The 16,020-nt window shown below is 35.0% G+C and overlaps 2 protein-coding genes and 1 long non-coding RNA gene across 3 annotated transcripts; 2 read left to right on the top strand and 1 right to left on the bottom strand.

Annotated features, from left to right (window-relative positions):
• The first annotated feature begins 1,581 nt into the window (after positions 1–1,581).
• On the top strand, positions 1,582–9,394 carry LOC120125712. Its single transcript, XM_039144071.1, has 22 exons — positions 1,582–1,814; positions 1,915–2,076; positions 2,175–2,292; positions 2,368–2,483; positions 2,577–2,694; positions 2,770–2,879; positions 2,964–3,081; positions 3,162–3,259; positions 3,361–3,478; positions 3,553–3,662; positions 3,769–3,886; positions 4,897–4,958; positions 5,055–5,106; positions 5,235–5,343; positions 5,583–5,681; positions 5,766–5,906; positions 5,989–6,142; positions 6,247–6,657; positions 6,769–6,825; positions 6,917–7,009; positions 7,121–7,393; positions 8,128–9,394. The coding sequence occupies exons 1-22, from the start codon at positions 1,712–1,714 to the stop codon at positions 9,189–9,191; spliced, it is 3,804 nt and encodes a 1,267-aa protein (XP_039000002.1). The 5' UTR covers positions 1,582–1,711; the 3' UTR covers positions 9,192–9,394.
• LOC120125720 lies at positions 7,490–7,876 on the bottom strand. Its single transcript, XR_005516387.1, has 3 exons — positions 7,847–7,876; positions 7,680–7,771; positions 7,490–7,502 (listed from the first exon to the last, which is right to left on the bottom strand). It is a non-coding gene; the product is annotated as an uncharacterized LOC120125720 (long non-coding RNA).
• Positions 9,395–10,110: 716 nt separating the features above from the next.
• LOC120125693 lies at positions 10,111–13,708 on the top strand. Its single transcript, XM_039144059.1, has 4 exons — positions 10,111–10,209; positions 10,702–10,867; positions 13,083–13,209; positions 13,653–13,708. Exons 1-4 carry the CDS (start codon positions 10,111–10,113, stop codon positions 13,657–13,659), a joined length of 399 nt encoding a protein of 132 aa, XP_038999990.1. The 3' UTR covers positions 13,660–13,708.
• Positions 13,709–16,020: the final 2,312 nt, after the last annotated feature.

Here is a 16,020-nt window from a genome sequence, read left to right as displayed (position 1 = left end):
TTTTAAGCATTTAATAGAATTTTAGATTACGTTTTATCATTCCATTCTCTCTTTTAAATAAGGACCAATCTTATAAAAACTATTGCAGGAAGAGTTAAGGAAAGACAATTGACAAAGTTGTTAAGGAAGATTTTTTTTTAATTATTAATATCGTAAACACTCTTTGCGGGCGTAATTATTTGAATTTAATACTTCTAAATAAAATAATATTTCTTTAATCTGCTTGATGAATTTGTTTTCATAAAAATGTTAAAACGCAAGAGGAAGACCTCAATTATATTTCTCCACATGCAGACCATATAATTAGAATCATAAATGAAAATATGTCACATGGTTGTGACAAGAACAATTATAAGGATAAATAATCGGATTGATACTCTTCTTTCATATTTGTACATTTTTATTTGCTTTTAAAAAAAATTATATTTCAATTATTTATGTTATTGGTTTATTAAATTTTAATTAATTACATTATTGATTGTTATATTTTGATCACTGAGTTGTTAACTCTTATTAGATTGATCGCTTGACATGTTAGCCAAAAAAAGTTAATTTGTGTTTTCACTCTTGAACTTTGGATAGAATATTAACTTGACCTTAGACTTTCGATGAATTATCATTTTGAAAATATCCATTTAACCATTGAATTCAACCAAAGTCTCCCGTTGTTTGTCATCACTCACCACCATTGTTGCGATCTCTGTCGATCGACATTGTTCGTCGTTGTTGTCGATTGTTAGATTTCAAAATATTTAATTCACTCCTTTTTGACATCTTGAATGTAAATCAACGTATGTTTCATCAAAAAAATACCTCGATTTCAACAAATCTAACCTAGAATCCTTCAACTTCCTTTAAAATTAAACTGTAATAATAAATTTCTCATTGATATTCCTTAAAAATTAAAGACAAAAAATCTAAATTTATATCATAATCAAATATATAAGTTTTTGTTTTTGATATTTGTATGTTTTATTTATAATATTAAGGGTAAATTACAAATTTCATCATTGAACTTTCCTCTCTCTCTTATTTTACTCATTGAACTTTAAAAGTTTTCAGTTTTCTCATTGAACTTAATACATTAGGTTTTTTGATCACTCGACTATTAAATAATTAATAGCCTTAAAACGATGCTGTTTTAAAATATAAAATTTTCACCAAAATGATGTCATTTTGCATCTATAAAACAACAACCCATTTATAACACCGTTAGTGAGAAAACGGTTGAGTGACAAAAAATCCAATATATTAAGTTCAATAAGGAAATTAAAAAGATTTAAAGTATAATAAGTGAAATAAAAGAAAGTAAAATTCAGTTACCAAATTGTAATTTATTCTAATATTAATTATAATTTTTTAATGTTATATTCTAACCCAGTTTGTTATAATCACAATGCTCGAATCCAAATTGCTAACCTTATTTAAGATCTAATACCTCATCTAACAAAATTAAAGGATTGTAGTCTAAATTTATATAATTTAATAACAATTTATGCAATTATCCGCTTTTTCTAAAACGAACCCTTTTCTTTTTCGTTATCCCCCTTTCCTGATTTTAATCTCTCTGATCGCACTCTTTTTGCTCTTCTTCTCCCTTTACATGTTTTTATAAATAAACTTCTTTTTTTGGCATGGCCAAGTCAATAATAAAAAAAACTAATTTGAGCTTACAGTCGTAAATTTCGCTTTTCCGTTGGAGTTCAATCAAATGGCTAATAATAAAGGCAAGGCCGAAGGGAACGATTCGGGCGATAATGATGGGACTAAGAACGACGAGCCTCTCTGCAACCGAGTAATTGCTATTCTCAAAGGTATTTTCTGTTCTTAGAGTTCGTTTTTTGTTTTGAAAATAGAAGATTGAATCTGATCCAAGAAAATGCCCTTACAATTTTTTATCCTTGTGTTCCATAGAAGGAGGCGACTTAGACAGCTTAAGCTTGAAAGAGCACAAAGCTTATTTGAGGAACCATGGCCTCCGTATCACAGGCACTAAGGCAGTGTGTCAACAGAGAATTCTTGAGCATTGGGAGAGCGACCAATCTGTCTGCAATCGAATTATCGCCATTGTCAAAGGTCATCTTTCTCTTCTTAGAATTCGGTTTTTTCTTTTAAAAATAGAAGATTGAATTTGATTAAAAAAATGCCATTTTTCTGATAATTGTGCTCCATAGAAGGAGGAGACTTAGAAAGCTTAAGCTTGAAAAAACTCAAAGCTTATTTGAGAAACCATGGCCTCCGTATCACAGGCACCAAGGCAGTGTGCATACAGAGAATTCTTGAGCATTGGAGGTATTTAAGTTCCTATTTCAATTTCAACTAGTTCGTTTTCCCCCTTTAAGTTTGATTTGATTTTCATATAATCAGTAGAGATGAAACTGAGGAAGAAGGGAAAGAGGAAGACATAGGGAACAATTTGGACAATAATGGTGGGACTGAGAACGATGAATCACTCTGCAATCAAGTCATCGCTATGCTCAAAGGCAATTTTTCTCTTCTTAGAATTCAATTTTTTGTTTTGAAATTAGAAGATTGAATTTAATCCGAAAAAGCACCCTTACAATTGTGTTGCATAGAAGGAGGTGACTTGGAAAGCATGAGCTTGAAAGAAAACAAAGCTTATTTGAGAAACCATGGCCTCCGTATCACAGGCACTAAGGCAGTGTGTCAACAGAGAATTCTTGAGCATTGGAGGTATTTTATTTCCTAATTCAATTTCAATTAATTCAGTTTTCCCCTTTAAGTCTGATATAATTTTCATATCATCAGTGGAATTAAAAATGAGGAAGAAGAGAAAGAGGAAGGGAACAGTTCAGACAATAATGATCGGACTGAAAACGATGACTCTCTCTGCAATCGAGTCATCACCATTCTCAAAGGTCATTTATTTTGTTTCAAAAATAGAATATTGAATTGGATCCAACAAAACTGCCCTTACAATTTATGATCTTTGTGTTCTATAGAAGGAGTTGACTTAGAAAGCTTAAGCTTGAAAGAACTCAAGGCTTATTTGAGAAATCATGGCCTCCGTATCGCAGGCACTAAGGCAGTGTGTCAACAAAGGATTCTTGAGCATTGGAGGTATTTAAAGTCCTATTTTAGTTTCAATTAATTCGTTCCCGCCCCCCCTTTTAAGTTTGATTTAATTTTCATATCATCAGTGGAGATGAAACTGAGGAAGAAGAGAAAGAGGAAGGGAATAATGATCGGACCAAGAACGACGAATCTCTCTGCACTCGAGTCGTTACTATTCTCAAAGGTCATTTTTCTCTTCTTAGAATTCATTTTTGTTCTGAAAATAGAAGATTGAATTTGATATGATAAAATGCTGTTACAATTTATGATCCTTATGTTCCATAGAAGGAGGTGACTTAGAAAGCTTAAGCATGAAAGAACTCAAAGCTTATTTGAGAAATCATGGCCTTCGTATCACTGGCAGTAAGGCACTGTGTCAACAGAGAATTCTTGAGCATTGGGGGTATCTAAATTCCTATTTCTGTTTGAATTATTTTGTCCCCCCCCTCTAATTTTGATTAATTTTCATAGCATCAGTGGAAATGAAACCAGGGAGGAAGAGGAAGACGAAGGGAACGATTTGAACTATAATGACCAGACTGAGAACGATAATTCTCTCTGCAATCAAGTCATTGCAATTCTCAATGGTCATCTTTCTCTTCTTAGAATTCAATTTTTTCTTTTTTCGAAAATAGAAGATTGAATTTGATCTGAAAAAATGCCCTTACAATTTATGTTTCTGTTGTTTCATAGAAGGGGGTGCCTTCGAAAGCTTAAGCTTGAAAGAACTCAAAGCTTATTTGAGAAACCTTGGCCTCCTTATCACAGGCACTAAGGCAGTGTGTCAACAAAGAATTCTTGAGCATTGGAGGTACTTTCTTCACATTTTTAGAATTTTGTTTTGGGGATAAAGCATGATTTAGTCCCCTGTTTTGATCATTTTCCCCACGTTAGTCCCTCAATTTGTATTTTGTAACACAAGTTAATCCTTCATCTCATCACCGTTAGTTTCTAATTTGTTGGTCCACATTAGTCTTGTGATTTGTTTATTTTAGGTCCAAATTAGTCCTTGAATTTGTTTATTTTTGGTCTGCATTAGTCTCTAACATTTTTTTTCATGGGTTTTCCGGTTATGAACAACGAACTTTAGGATGTTGGAACTCCGCCATACAGTGTCATAATAAGTCAGAGCACAAGTTTGATATGTGAATTTCAATTTGGTACTAATGGATAGAATTAGAACTTTATGTGCTAACTGCTAAGAGAACTGAAGTCTCGTGTGCCACTTGAAACTAGAAATCCAAAAATCTGGGTATGGCAGTTTCGAGTAGCTAACTTTTGGCCTTCGTAAATAACATTTCTAACATCCATAATTCCATTATTGCGGTTCTAATTTGGTTCGATATGCGAACTTCACTTGGGTATAAATTTCATATCTAGATTCTTTTTATATTGCGAGTTATAAGTGCTCAAAATAGGCTAGGCGAAACTGCCATATCCAGATTACTGAGTATCCAGTTTCAAGTCGCACACTTTGAGACTTTTGTTCTGTTAACACATAAAGTTATAATTCGAACCATCAGTACCAAATTGAAGTTCACACATCATACTACAAACATCGTACGGTAGAGTTTTGGAACCCTAAATTTGGTCTTAAGAGGGAGGACTAACTTGTTACAGAATACAAATTCAGGGACTAATGTGATCCAAAAAAACTCAAGGACCAAGGGGGGAGAAGTGGTCAACTTCGGAGATCAATCATGCTTTATGCCTTTTCTTTTGATTTTATGTTTCCAGTTTCAGTAAATCTCTTATAACCTTGAAACATCAGTGTTAATATCGTGGAGTAACAACAATACATTCTATTTGTTCTTTTCTCAGAATAAAAGATGGGAATGCTGAAGCCTTATATCCCAAGTCATCCTTTTTAATAGACTGTTCTGGTAAGTTGCTTTTTCTTCACCTTCTTTTTTCTCATTTAAGTTAATGTTTTGACTATTTGAGCGATAATTTGTAGTTATTGTCTCTTCATGATGCAGGTGATGTTTGTAAAGGAGATGTTGTTTTGTTTACTCAGAAGTTTTATAAGAAGTAATCCCTTTTCCAAGCTAACACTGCAATCTCTTTCATTGCAGATACTCTATATTTTATCCATTTCTCATTGTACATTTCCTTGTCATTTTTGGGCTATGTAAATCAAGGGTTGGATTTTGAAACAGGTCCGATAATATGACTAGGCGGCATGTGAGACTTCTGGAGAAGAGAACTATTGCAGGAAGGGTTGTTAAGGAAAGCTATGGCAAAGCTAAACAACAACATACATTTACGGTAATTCCAACACTATCTTATGTCAGGGAGATAAAAGTCCAGTAAGTGGCACATATTTTTTCGTATCCAGGACAAAAATATGTTAAAAAATGGTTGATTTTAGCAAGCTGAGTGATAATTAGCGATAGATTACTACTGTTCCTTTCATCCATTTTCTGTCATTTCTCTTCCTTTTTCCCAATAATTTGTTTACGAATTTGATGACTGTATTTACCAGTTCCATGCTTTTGATGTATTAGGTTGAAGTATTATGGAGTAAGGGGACTAAGAAATTTCCCCCATTATTTCCTTTGCTCGTAAAGGGTCGTAACCTTTATAAATCAAGAACTTACAGACAGGTAAGTATCTGGCTGAAAAATCTACATTTTTAGGTAATACCAATGATAGACTTGGTTTGTTTATACAAATTTTTTCTACATCAGCGTTGGTGTGATGAGGCTGAAAGAAGAAATGTACTTTCTGAGAAGCACAAACGAGGCAATGCTGCAAGACTGGTAAAAGAAATAGAAAGAATAAGGGTCCTAAAGGGTCGTAACCTTTATAAATCGAGAACTTACAGACGGGTAAGTATTTGACTGAAAAATCTACATTGTAGGTAATACCAATGATAGACTTGGTTTGTTTATACAATTTTTTCTATATCAGCGTTGGTGCGATGAGGCTGAAAGAAGAAATGTATGTCCTGGGAAGCGCAAACGAGAGGCTGAAAGAAGAAATGTACGTCCTGAGAAGCGCAAACTACACACTGCAAGACTGGTAAAAGCAATAGAAAGAATAAGGAAGTGGTCTGCTGATGTTGGTATGTAGGAGAGAGATGGTGAAAGCAAACTACGTTTCTGAAATCCCATTTCTCTTGACTATTGGACTACTGAAATTTTACATCACATATTCTTTTATAATTAGGTACAAAACACCCAAGGGATTCACATCAATCAAGACCATTGAAAAACAGAGAAGCAACTGAAACTGAGAGGGGAAAGATTGATATGACACACACAAAAGCATTTACTCCAAGGTTATGGTATACACGTAATATTTACCAAGTGTCTTCTCCAGTTGGACAACTGAAAAAGAAGCAAAAGTCGAGGTTAATAGCGGGACCAGCAGTGCCTATTTGTAATCATTGTGGTAAGAGGCATTCAGGAGCATGTAGGAGGCTTTTAGGAGCCTGTTTCAGGTGTGGTTCCAAAGACCATTTCCTTATAAGCTGTCCTGGGAAGCTGAGTGCTACCTCTGTACCATCTAAGAGGCTGAGTGATACCCCTGTGCCGTCTGAGAGGCCTACTTCAAATACTAAGCAATATGGTGGTATTGGTATGTAAGAGTGTGAGATGGTGAAAGCAAACTATGTTTCTGTGAAGTCCATTTCTTTCGACTCTTGAGCTACTGGAATTTTACATCACATGTTTCTTCTTTTATTATTAGGTATGGGGGCTACCCGTGTACTGTCTGTGAGGCCTATTCAAACAACTCAGCAAGATGGTACAAGCGAACTATGTTTCTGTGAATTCCATTTCTCTTGACTATTGAGCTAATGGAATTTAACATCACATGTTTCTTCTTTTATAATTAGGTACTAGTGCTACCTCTGTACTGTCTGAGAGGCCCAGTGCTACATATGTACCATCTGAGAGGCCTACTCCAACAACGCAAGATGGTGATTTTGGTATGTAGGAGAGGGAGATGGTGAAAGCAAACTACGTTTCTTTGAATTCCATTTCTTTTGACTATTGAGCTACTGGAATCTTACATCACATGTTTCTTATTTTATAATTAGGTACAAAACACCAAAAGCATTCACATCAATCAAGACGATCAAAAAAGAGAAAAGCAAGTGAACTTGAGAAGGGAAAGATTGATAAGGCACAAGGAAAAGCCTCTATTCCAAGGGATTGGAATACAGCTAATGCTTATCAAGTGTCTTCTCTCGTTGGACAAGTGAAAAAGAAGCAAAAGTCAAGGTTAAGAGTCTCTAGTACTGGAGGGTTAGTAGGGGGGCCATCAGTGTCTAAGTGTAATCATTGTGGTAAGAGGCATTCAGGACAATGTCTGAGGGCTTTAGGAGTGTGTTTCAGGTGTGGTTCTAACGGTCATATCATAAGAAGCTGTCCAATGAGGAGGGGTGCTTCCGGTGTACCGTCTAAGAGGATGACTGCTACCTTTGTACCCTCTGAGAGGCCTACTCCAACAATTAAGCAAGATGGTGAAGTTGGTATGTAAGAGAGCAGGATGGTGAAAGCAAACTATGTTTCTGTGAATTCCATTTCTTTTGACTATTGAGCTACTGGAATTTTGCATCACGTGTTTTGCCTTTCATAATTAGGTACGAATGCTACCTCTGTACCGTCTGAGAGACCTACTCCAACCACTCAGCAAGTTGGTGATGTTGGTATGTTAGAGAGCGAGATGGTGAAAGCAAAATATGTTTCTGTGAACTCCATTTCTTTTGACTATTGTGCTACTGAAATTTTACATCACATGTTTCTTCTTTATTATTAGGTACGAGTGTTACCTCTGTACCTTCTGAGAGGCCAATTCCAACAACTCTGCAAAATGGTGATGTTGGTATGTACAAGAGCAAGATGGTGAAAACAAACTATGTTTCTGTGAATTCCATATCTTTTTACTATTGAGCTACTGGAATTTTACATCACATTTTTCATTTATAATTAGGTACGAGTGGTACCTTCGTACCATCTGAGAGGCCAAATGCTGGAGGGTTAGTAGGGGTATCATCGGTGCCTAAGTGTGATCATTGTGGTAGCAGACATTCTGGAGAATGTTGGAGGATGTTAGGAGCATGTTTCAACTGTGGTTCTAAAGATCATTTCTTTAGATTTTGTCCTGGGAGGATTAGTGAGACCTCTGTACTCTCTGAGAGTCTTACTCTTACTAAGAGAGGTATTAGTCCTGGTAACAGTGGTAATACAGGGGGAAAGCAGAGAGTTGCGAAGGAAGAAAAACATGTTCATTCCACTGATGATATAGGTTTCATTCATCAATCCAATGCTGATCGTGCCCTATATTCTTATCAACCTCAACAAAACTTTCATCACCAGAGTGCATCTCACCAGTTTGCCGGCAATGATATTGGATCCACTTCAACAATGGTAAGATCATTGTCTTACAGACCTTATATGGATCCACGGGCAGTACCTGCTTCAACAAAACCTGTTCAGTCCACTGATGATATAGGTGTCATTCATCATTCCAATGCCAATCTCGTACTAAAATCTTATCAACCTCAACAAAACTTTCATCACCCGAATGCACCTCAACAGTATGCCAGCAATGATATTGGATCCACGTCAACAATGGTAAGATCATTGCCTTGCAGACCTTATATGGATCCTCGGACAGTACCTACTTCAACAAAATCTGTTCATTCCACTGATGATTTAGGTGTCCATCATCATTCCAATGCCAATCCCGTCCTAAATTCTTATCAACCGAATTTTCATCGCCAAAGTGCACATCAGCAGTTAGCCGGCAATGATATTGGATCCACTTCAACAATGGTAAGATCATTGCCTTACAGACCTTATATGGATCTACGGACAATACCTACAACAAAACGTGTTCATTCCACTCATGATTTAGGTGTAATTCGTCATTCCAATGCCGATCCCGTCCTAAATTATTATCAACCTCAACAAAAGTTTCATCACCAGAGTGTACTTCAGCAGTTAGACGGCAATGATATTGGATCCTCTTCAACAATGGTAAGATCATTGCCTTACAGACCTTATATGGATCCACGGACAATACCTTCTTCACAGAATCATGGGTTCAACAATCACAATTACACCCACCATCACAACTCAAATCCTGGCTTTTGCAATAGATGAGAGAATTTGACCCATTCTCCCTATGTGATGAAGTTGACAGGCTCTTGTAAAATCACCTTCTGCAGTAAAGGCATATTAATGGATAGAAAAAAGAAAACATTTTCACTCTGTTTCCATTAGGATGTGACAAGGCGGGATTAAGAGCCGCAAGTTATCTTCTCAGCATGGAAACCATATAATTTAGAAAACCAAACTTCTGCACTTTTCATAAAATGAAATTAACGTAGTTGAAGCTTGAAATTCTCAGATGATGATACTTTGTTCACATTTGGCACTCTCGAGTATAGGGCCAAAATTTGTTTCTGTTGATATTTTACAGTGTATAGTTTGTGGATTTGCTATGCAGACAGTGGGGTCTTATTCATGCCAAAGATTAGGCATTGATAGCCACTGCTGACGGTGACCTACAGGGTTAACCGTTCGAGTATAAGAGAAGCTTGATGGCTAAGCAAAATGCATGTCGTGTTTAGTTTTTTATATTTTGTGTCGAATATAAAAGCAATAAAATTATTAAATATGTCGAAATACTAAATAGTACAATATGTTGCAAGTTTTAAAACAGTATTGGAAATAATATTTGATTTCAGACCACTTGATAGTTCGAGTTGACTAGAAAAATTCGGTTTAATATGAGTTTTTTTTTTAGCTGACACTGATTAAATTGAAAGTGCAAATGTTTCTGCTTAATTTGGCCCATGTAATCGGAAAATGGGCTAAACGGAAGTATTACTATAGTGAAACCGACACGAATCTTGTAATGGGCAAATAAAGTTTAGGCCCAAAATTTCGTGCCTAAGTCCTTGCAACCAGCCAGAGCAGCCATTTTTCCCCACTTCAACAAACTTCGTGCCTAAGTCCTTGCAAATGTTTCTGCTTATAGTGGACGTCTGGACGACGTTGCAACACTTGGATCTACGCCATGTCGCAAGAGGCATTCTCAAACCGTTGCAGCCGCATGCAGCAGCTTTTCATCCTACTCAGGCTCTTGTTTCTGCAGCAATCGGCACTTGCATCATCGGTAATCCCTACTAGTCAACTACAGTGCAACATTTTTTCAATATTTTGTTTTTTATAATTTGGATAGCTTTTTATTTTTAAACTCTGAAGTTAAATATGCTTTAAAAGAAGAAAAAACATTTTTAATTTTTAAACTCTGAAGTTAAATATGCTTTAAAAGAATAGGATGCTTTTTCATTATTATAAGATTATAATTAAGATACCGGTGGCTTATTCTTGATGTTTTCATCAAGGTCACTGCCTTTTTTTTTAATAAATATCAAGGTCACTGCCTTACGGACTGTACCCCTTTTATTTACTTTGGCATTAAATTACATTTTGAAGATGAAATATTCACATCATCTGACATTTTGATTTAATGCATAATGACTATAAGCTCCTTCTGCTTTTACATGGAAGGGTCCCTCTTATTTTTTTCCTTACAGTTCCCCTCTGTATGAAGTTTCCTTAAGCTAATCATAACCTTTATTTTTATGAAAATGTCCTGTTGCAGGATTGTACAATACGTTCTTGTGACTTTGACGCTGAGCAAACTTGTGTTTTACATTCACCAGAAAAGAAGACAGAACACATTTCATCTGAAACTGAAGTTCATATTGCTTTGACACCTCTCCAACCTGTTGTAATTTTTGGTTTTCACAAGAGAATGAGTGTAACAGATTAGTTTGCTCCATGTGTTATCTGGTATAATTTTTTGTACTTGCTGTCGCAACCGTCTTTCGGTTGGGCCCCGGGATTGGGCTTCGACTTGAAAAATGTGGATTGGAATCGCCACCGATCATTTATTTTAAAAAATAAATAGGTTAATCGGGTACCTTATTTATTACTTGATCTGCATCTTACCAAAGATGTGTCGGATTCGGGAGTCGGTTGCGGTCAAGGAAGGATTAGCACCCTTGAACCGCCCTTTCGGTACTACGTAATTTCCAGTTGTCTTAGTTTAAGAAAATTGTAAATTTAAATTAAGAGGTGAAATAACGATCTCGACTACTTACAATTGATTGATTTGAAAGTGAACCTTTTAAGAGCCAAAATGCGTATTAGAAAAGGTGATGAAAATGAATTAAAATTGAAGGATAAAAAAAACGAAATAAAGAACAAAAATAACAATAGACGATACACCAAAAGTAACATAATTGACATGGAGATATAGAACATGAAGGAAATAAAAATGAAGACAAGTATGACAACATATGATAAGGTAAAAAAAATGAAAGAATAAAGAAATAAGAAAATAAGACACAATAAAACGGAAATAAAAAGGAATAAATAAATAAGGAAAGCATAATAAAAGTGAAATAAAATAATATCTACAAATATAAAATGATAAGAATTAAATAAAATGTATATATGTATATAAAAAATGTAAAATAATAGCGTATAAAGTCACATAAGTAAAATTAATAAAAACATATAATAATATTAATACCATATATATATAATAGCTAAATGTGGGAGAGAGAAAAAAATATATAATAATAATAGAAAAATTAAATAATGAAAATAAATATAGTAATAAAAAAGTAAGGAAATAATAAGATAAAATACAAAATATATATATATATAATAATAATAATAATAATAAAATATTAATAATACATATATACGAAACTGAAAAATAAAAAAAACTAATAATAATATAAAATATATATAGATATTACATATGTAATATAGAAAGATGATTAAAATTAAAATCCAGAAAAAGGACTAAATTGAAAGAACTACAGGATAGAGGTCGAAAGTCAAAGAAATATTAAGGATTGATTTTAATTTGGGGTGAAATAACTCTTTAAAAGATACGAGGGACCAAAAGGGTAGTTTACCCTATTTTATTTGAAACACGCGAGTCTGATACATATGCTAAAAAAACTAAAAAACCTTCATTTGACCCATTTCAAAAACCAGAGCCATCCTCTTTTCCCATTTTCTCTGTAATATTCTTGAGTTTCCAAGAACAGAGGCCGTGAGTTTCCAGAAACCGGCCATCAGCCGTCGCAAGCCGCCTCGTCGGCCGCCGTTGAACGGCGCCGGCCGTCGTTCATCGACGACGAATCTCAAAAAAATATTTTTAAAAATTATTTTTTACCCACAACTCAAAAATCTAAACGTTTTTTCAAAACTAGCCTCGTAGGAATGCGGATCTAGAAAAGAAGATCTGAAACTCCCTTTTTGTTCCTCGGCTAAAAACGTTTTTTTGGGTTCGATCTGAACCAAAAGCGACGGATAAGCACACAAGCAAGGACCACTCGAGCAAGAAGGTAAGCAAAGATATACCTTTCTTTTATTTCCACTTCAAAAAGTTCTTACAAAAACGCCTTGGTTGCTTTGAGTTTCCTAGTATTTTTCTGTTAATTCGTGTAATCCGAATCGTGTACCAGACTCCTTAACCATGAGATTACATCACTATTTATACAAAAAAAAAATGCATGTTATTTTTAGCCTAGTTTGAGTCCTAATTAAACTCTAACTCTCATTGTTTGCTTGTGGGGGTTGTTGATGGTTGCTGTGAAATCCGGTGACGGTTGCGTGCGTGGCCAGAGACGTGGGGCGTGGGGACTTGCTGGCTTGGTTCTGGAAACGGCACTGGACGAGAAATTGTTAGGGTTTGGGAACCCTAGTTGATCTGTGTTGGGTCTGGCACATGTGGGCCTGGTTGTTGTGTAACGGGCTTTGCTTTCTTATTTAGGCCTGTAAAGAAGAGAAATCAGGACATGTAAATAACATATATAAAATAACAAATAAATTATATATTATATATTCTATATATAATTTTTTATGTAAGGACGAAAAATGTGTGTCTACACTTGCATCATCATATTATTATACTATGGAAGTTTAATGACGTTTCTGATATCTTTACTGTCATACGTGAAGTTGTTGGGACTGTTGAAGGTGGAAGAGCACCTACAAAAATAAAGACAGACTTGAAGAAACCTGTTGTGAATCTTGCCTGTCATCCTCGGCTTCCTGTTCTGGTACATTTGTCATTTTCCAGTGATAGGTTTTATTTTTATCATATTTATTATCTTTTGTTGCTTTCTGATATGATTGAAACGTGAAATTTGAATCCGTCCTTGGTTTTTGGCTTGATCATTTAATGTACGTGAGATATATAATGTAGTGGTGAAGTGGTGATGCTGAACATGCTTGTTTCATTTAATTCTGACAGAATGATTGTTAGAATGGATCTTTTCTTCTTGGCTGGAACTGAATTCCTAAAAATTTAATTAATTCAATTTTGCTAACAGTAAGAAATCTGCTCAATATTCTGAAAATCTGCGTAGCTTGCTATCATCTTATGTTACGACTTATGCAACTATCTAGATATCAGTTAATGCAATTTGATCTATTTATATCTCATATGATCATTTTCAATCTCATGATTAAGAATGTACTGAAAAGCTGTTTGTTTTCTGGGTCCTGCCATTTTTTGTAAAACCAAAGTGCATAGCGTATGCAGAAGGTGTGATTCGGGCATACAACATTCATACATATGCCGTTCATTAAACTCTACAACGTAAGTTGAGGAAAAATGATTTTTACTTTTTTTATTTTATTATATTTGTCATGCTTAATTATCCTGTTGCTTTCCTGTTTGTTTCCTTCAGTTGATAATACCATTAAGCTTGTTGGTGCCGGTGCTTTTGCTTTTCATCCATCCCTGGTTCTTAAGGTATATTATAGGAACATTCTCTTTCAATATCCTCATTGAGGCGATTGAAGCAGAACTGAATGTTTTGTTCTCTTGGGCACTGCTTTTACTGAATCCGCGTTCATCTTATCTTGATTCTTGAGAGAATTGCTCAGTTTTTATGTTGAAATGTCGTGTACATTTGCTTTATCACTAAAAATAACTACAACTGTCTATGCCTTTTCATGCTTCTCTCACTACATTAAGTTATATTTTCTGTAAATCACTATGAATATTCTTTGCTGTGATATCCTGTATTACCTGGACTCTTCATTTTTTCCCTCAAATATCCATATGAGGCACCTTTATACTATACATGTTTGGACATGGTTATGATGAGGGTATGATCCTTAGTATTAAAAAGCGCAAGGCGCTTATAGGAGCAGAAGAAAATGCTTCTAAAGGGGTAACCAAAGCGACAAACTTAAGCGCTCGCTTTTGGCGCTTTTCGAAGGAGCGCAAGGCACACAGCTTCTGCGCTTTCGGGAGAGTTGAAGAACAGACTGAGGGAGGCGGGGTGAAAAGATATGTTTGGTCCTAACCTGCCGTCGATCAGTTTCTTTCTTTCTAACATTTTGCTGTTCATTTGCCTGTGATATTCAATGAAGGTGGCTATTAGGGGTGAGCAACGAAATCGAGAAAATCGATACGAATCGAATAAAACGGTTCGGTTTGATTTGGTTTAGTTTAAACGGTTCGGTTTTCGATTCGGTTTAAAGGCTTTATTTTTTTAATTCGGTTCGGTTCGGGTTTTCATATGGAACCCATTTGTTCCATATTGAACCGAATAGGCAATTTTTGTAAAAAAAATTATAGTTTCAAGTGATTTTTTCATTGAAAAACCGAAAAACTGAACCGAACCAAACCGAAAAACCCGAACTATTAAAAAACCCGAACCGAACCGAAAAAACCGGTTTCGGTTTTTTCAATTTTTTAACTATTCGGTTTCGATTTAAATATTGAAAAACCGTTTATTTCGGTTCGATTCAGTTTTTGGTAAAAAACCGAACCGAATACACCCTAGTGGCTATAAGTGTCTTATGGTTCAAGAAGACACGTGTGAGATAGATAGGAAGTGTTTTATGGTTCAAGAACAAGTGTGAGATGGGTATAATTTGGTAAATATTAAATGGACGGTAACAGCAGTCATTGCTTTATCTTTTGCACAAAAAACAAATTAACACAAAAAGGTCCGCATTTATGTTACTTTTTATTTAAAAAATATTAATTAATATTAGTGATGTTAATTAAAATCATATATATTTTAAATTATATTTAATATTACAAATACTGATTTAGTAAATTCCTTTTTTTAACTTTATCCTTTAATTACTGTAAAAATTAAAAAAGTAATTTTTTCTCCTAGCCTGGGATGATTTGAAGACTAACTCAGCTATATGATCATTTATTCCAGGGGTTGTCCTTTGGACCACTTGGAAAATCAAGAATTCTATTGTGTTTGAAGGGGGAAGTTAGATCAAGCTGAATTCTTCTTCTTAGCAAGGTTTAGGCTTGCTTCATGGTTTTTAGCAAAGTATAAAGAGGTTTCTATCTTGAAGGATTCACTTATATCTGATCCTTCCTTAGGGGATTTTGTTCTTTCTACTCTAACCCTATTATATCTAAGTTCCCTTGGTCTCTTCCTCCCAAGGGCTTTATTAAATTAAATGTTGATGCTGCTACTACCAGTAATTGGAAGAGAAGTGTGTTAGGAGGCGTTTTAAAAGATGTTTCTGGTTCGATCTTAGGCTCTTTTAAGGAGTTTGCTGGTCCGGGGTCTCCTACCTTGATGGAATTAAAAGCTATTCAAAAGGGTTTATCGTTTTTTGTCTCTTTTCGTGAGCTGATTAAGGATCGTTTGATTATTGAGAGTGACAACAGGGTGGCAGTAGACTGGATTAAGAAAGTTGAATTATGTCCAGATGTTTATGCTTATATTGTTAAAGATATTGTTGAAAGGCTTAGAGTTTTTGAAGGTGTTATTAGATGGGTTAATAAGACAACTAATCTAAAGGAAGATGTCCTAGCTAAGGCTGGAATATGTTGATTTATGTGTTGTTCTTTAGGGATGTTTTTGGTACTCTATTTCCTTAAGGGAGCTTTAGGGTGTTGTAATTCCTA

This window comes from Hibiscus syriacus, unplaced genomic scaffold (genome assembly GCF_006381635.1).
Source record: "Hibiscus syriacus cultivar Baekdansim isolate YM2019G1 unplaced genomic scaffold, ASM638163v2 tig00110437_pilon, whole genome shotgun sequence".
Taxonomy (NCBI): Eukaryota; Viridiplantae; Streptophyta; class Magnoliopsida; order Malvales; family Malvaceae; genus Hibiscus; species Hibiscus syriacus.
The sequence above is the reverse complement of the archived record's forward strand: the minus strand, read 5'-3'. Positions and strand labels throughout refer to the sequence as shown.

Coding starts and splice junctions, on each gene's coding strand:
- LOC120125712 (XM_039144071.1), top strand. CDS start 1,712: ATGGCTAATAATAAAGGCAAGGCCGAAGGGAACGATTCGGGCGATAAT. Junction 5,344..5,582: donor AACAACAACATACATTTACG/GTAATTCCAACA, acceptor TTGATGTATTAG/GTTGAAGTATTATGGAGTAA. Junction 6,658..6,768: donor TAAGCAATATGGTGGTATTG/GTATGTAAGAGT, acceptor TTTTATTATTAG/GTATGGGGGCTACCCGTGTA.
- LOC120125693 (XM_039144059.1), top strand. CDS start 10,111: ATGTCGCAAGAGGCATTCTCAAACCGTTGCAGCCGCATGCAGCAGCTT. Junction 10,210..10,701: donor AATCGGCACTTGCATCATCG/GTAATCCCTACT, acceptor GTCCTGTTGCAG/GATTGTACAATACGTTCTTG. Junction 10,868..13,082: donor CAAGAGAATGAGTGTAACAG/ATTAGTTTGCTC, acceptor TCATACGTGAAG/TTGTTGGGACTGTTGAAGGT.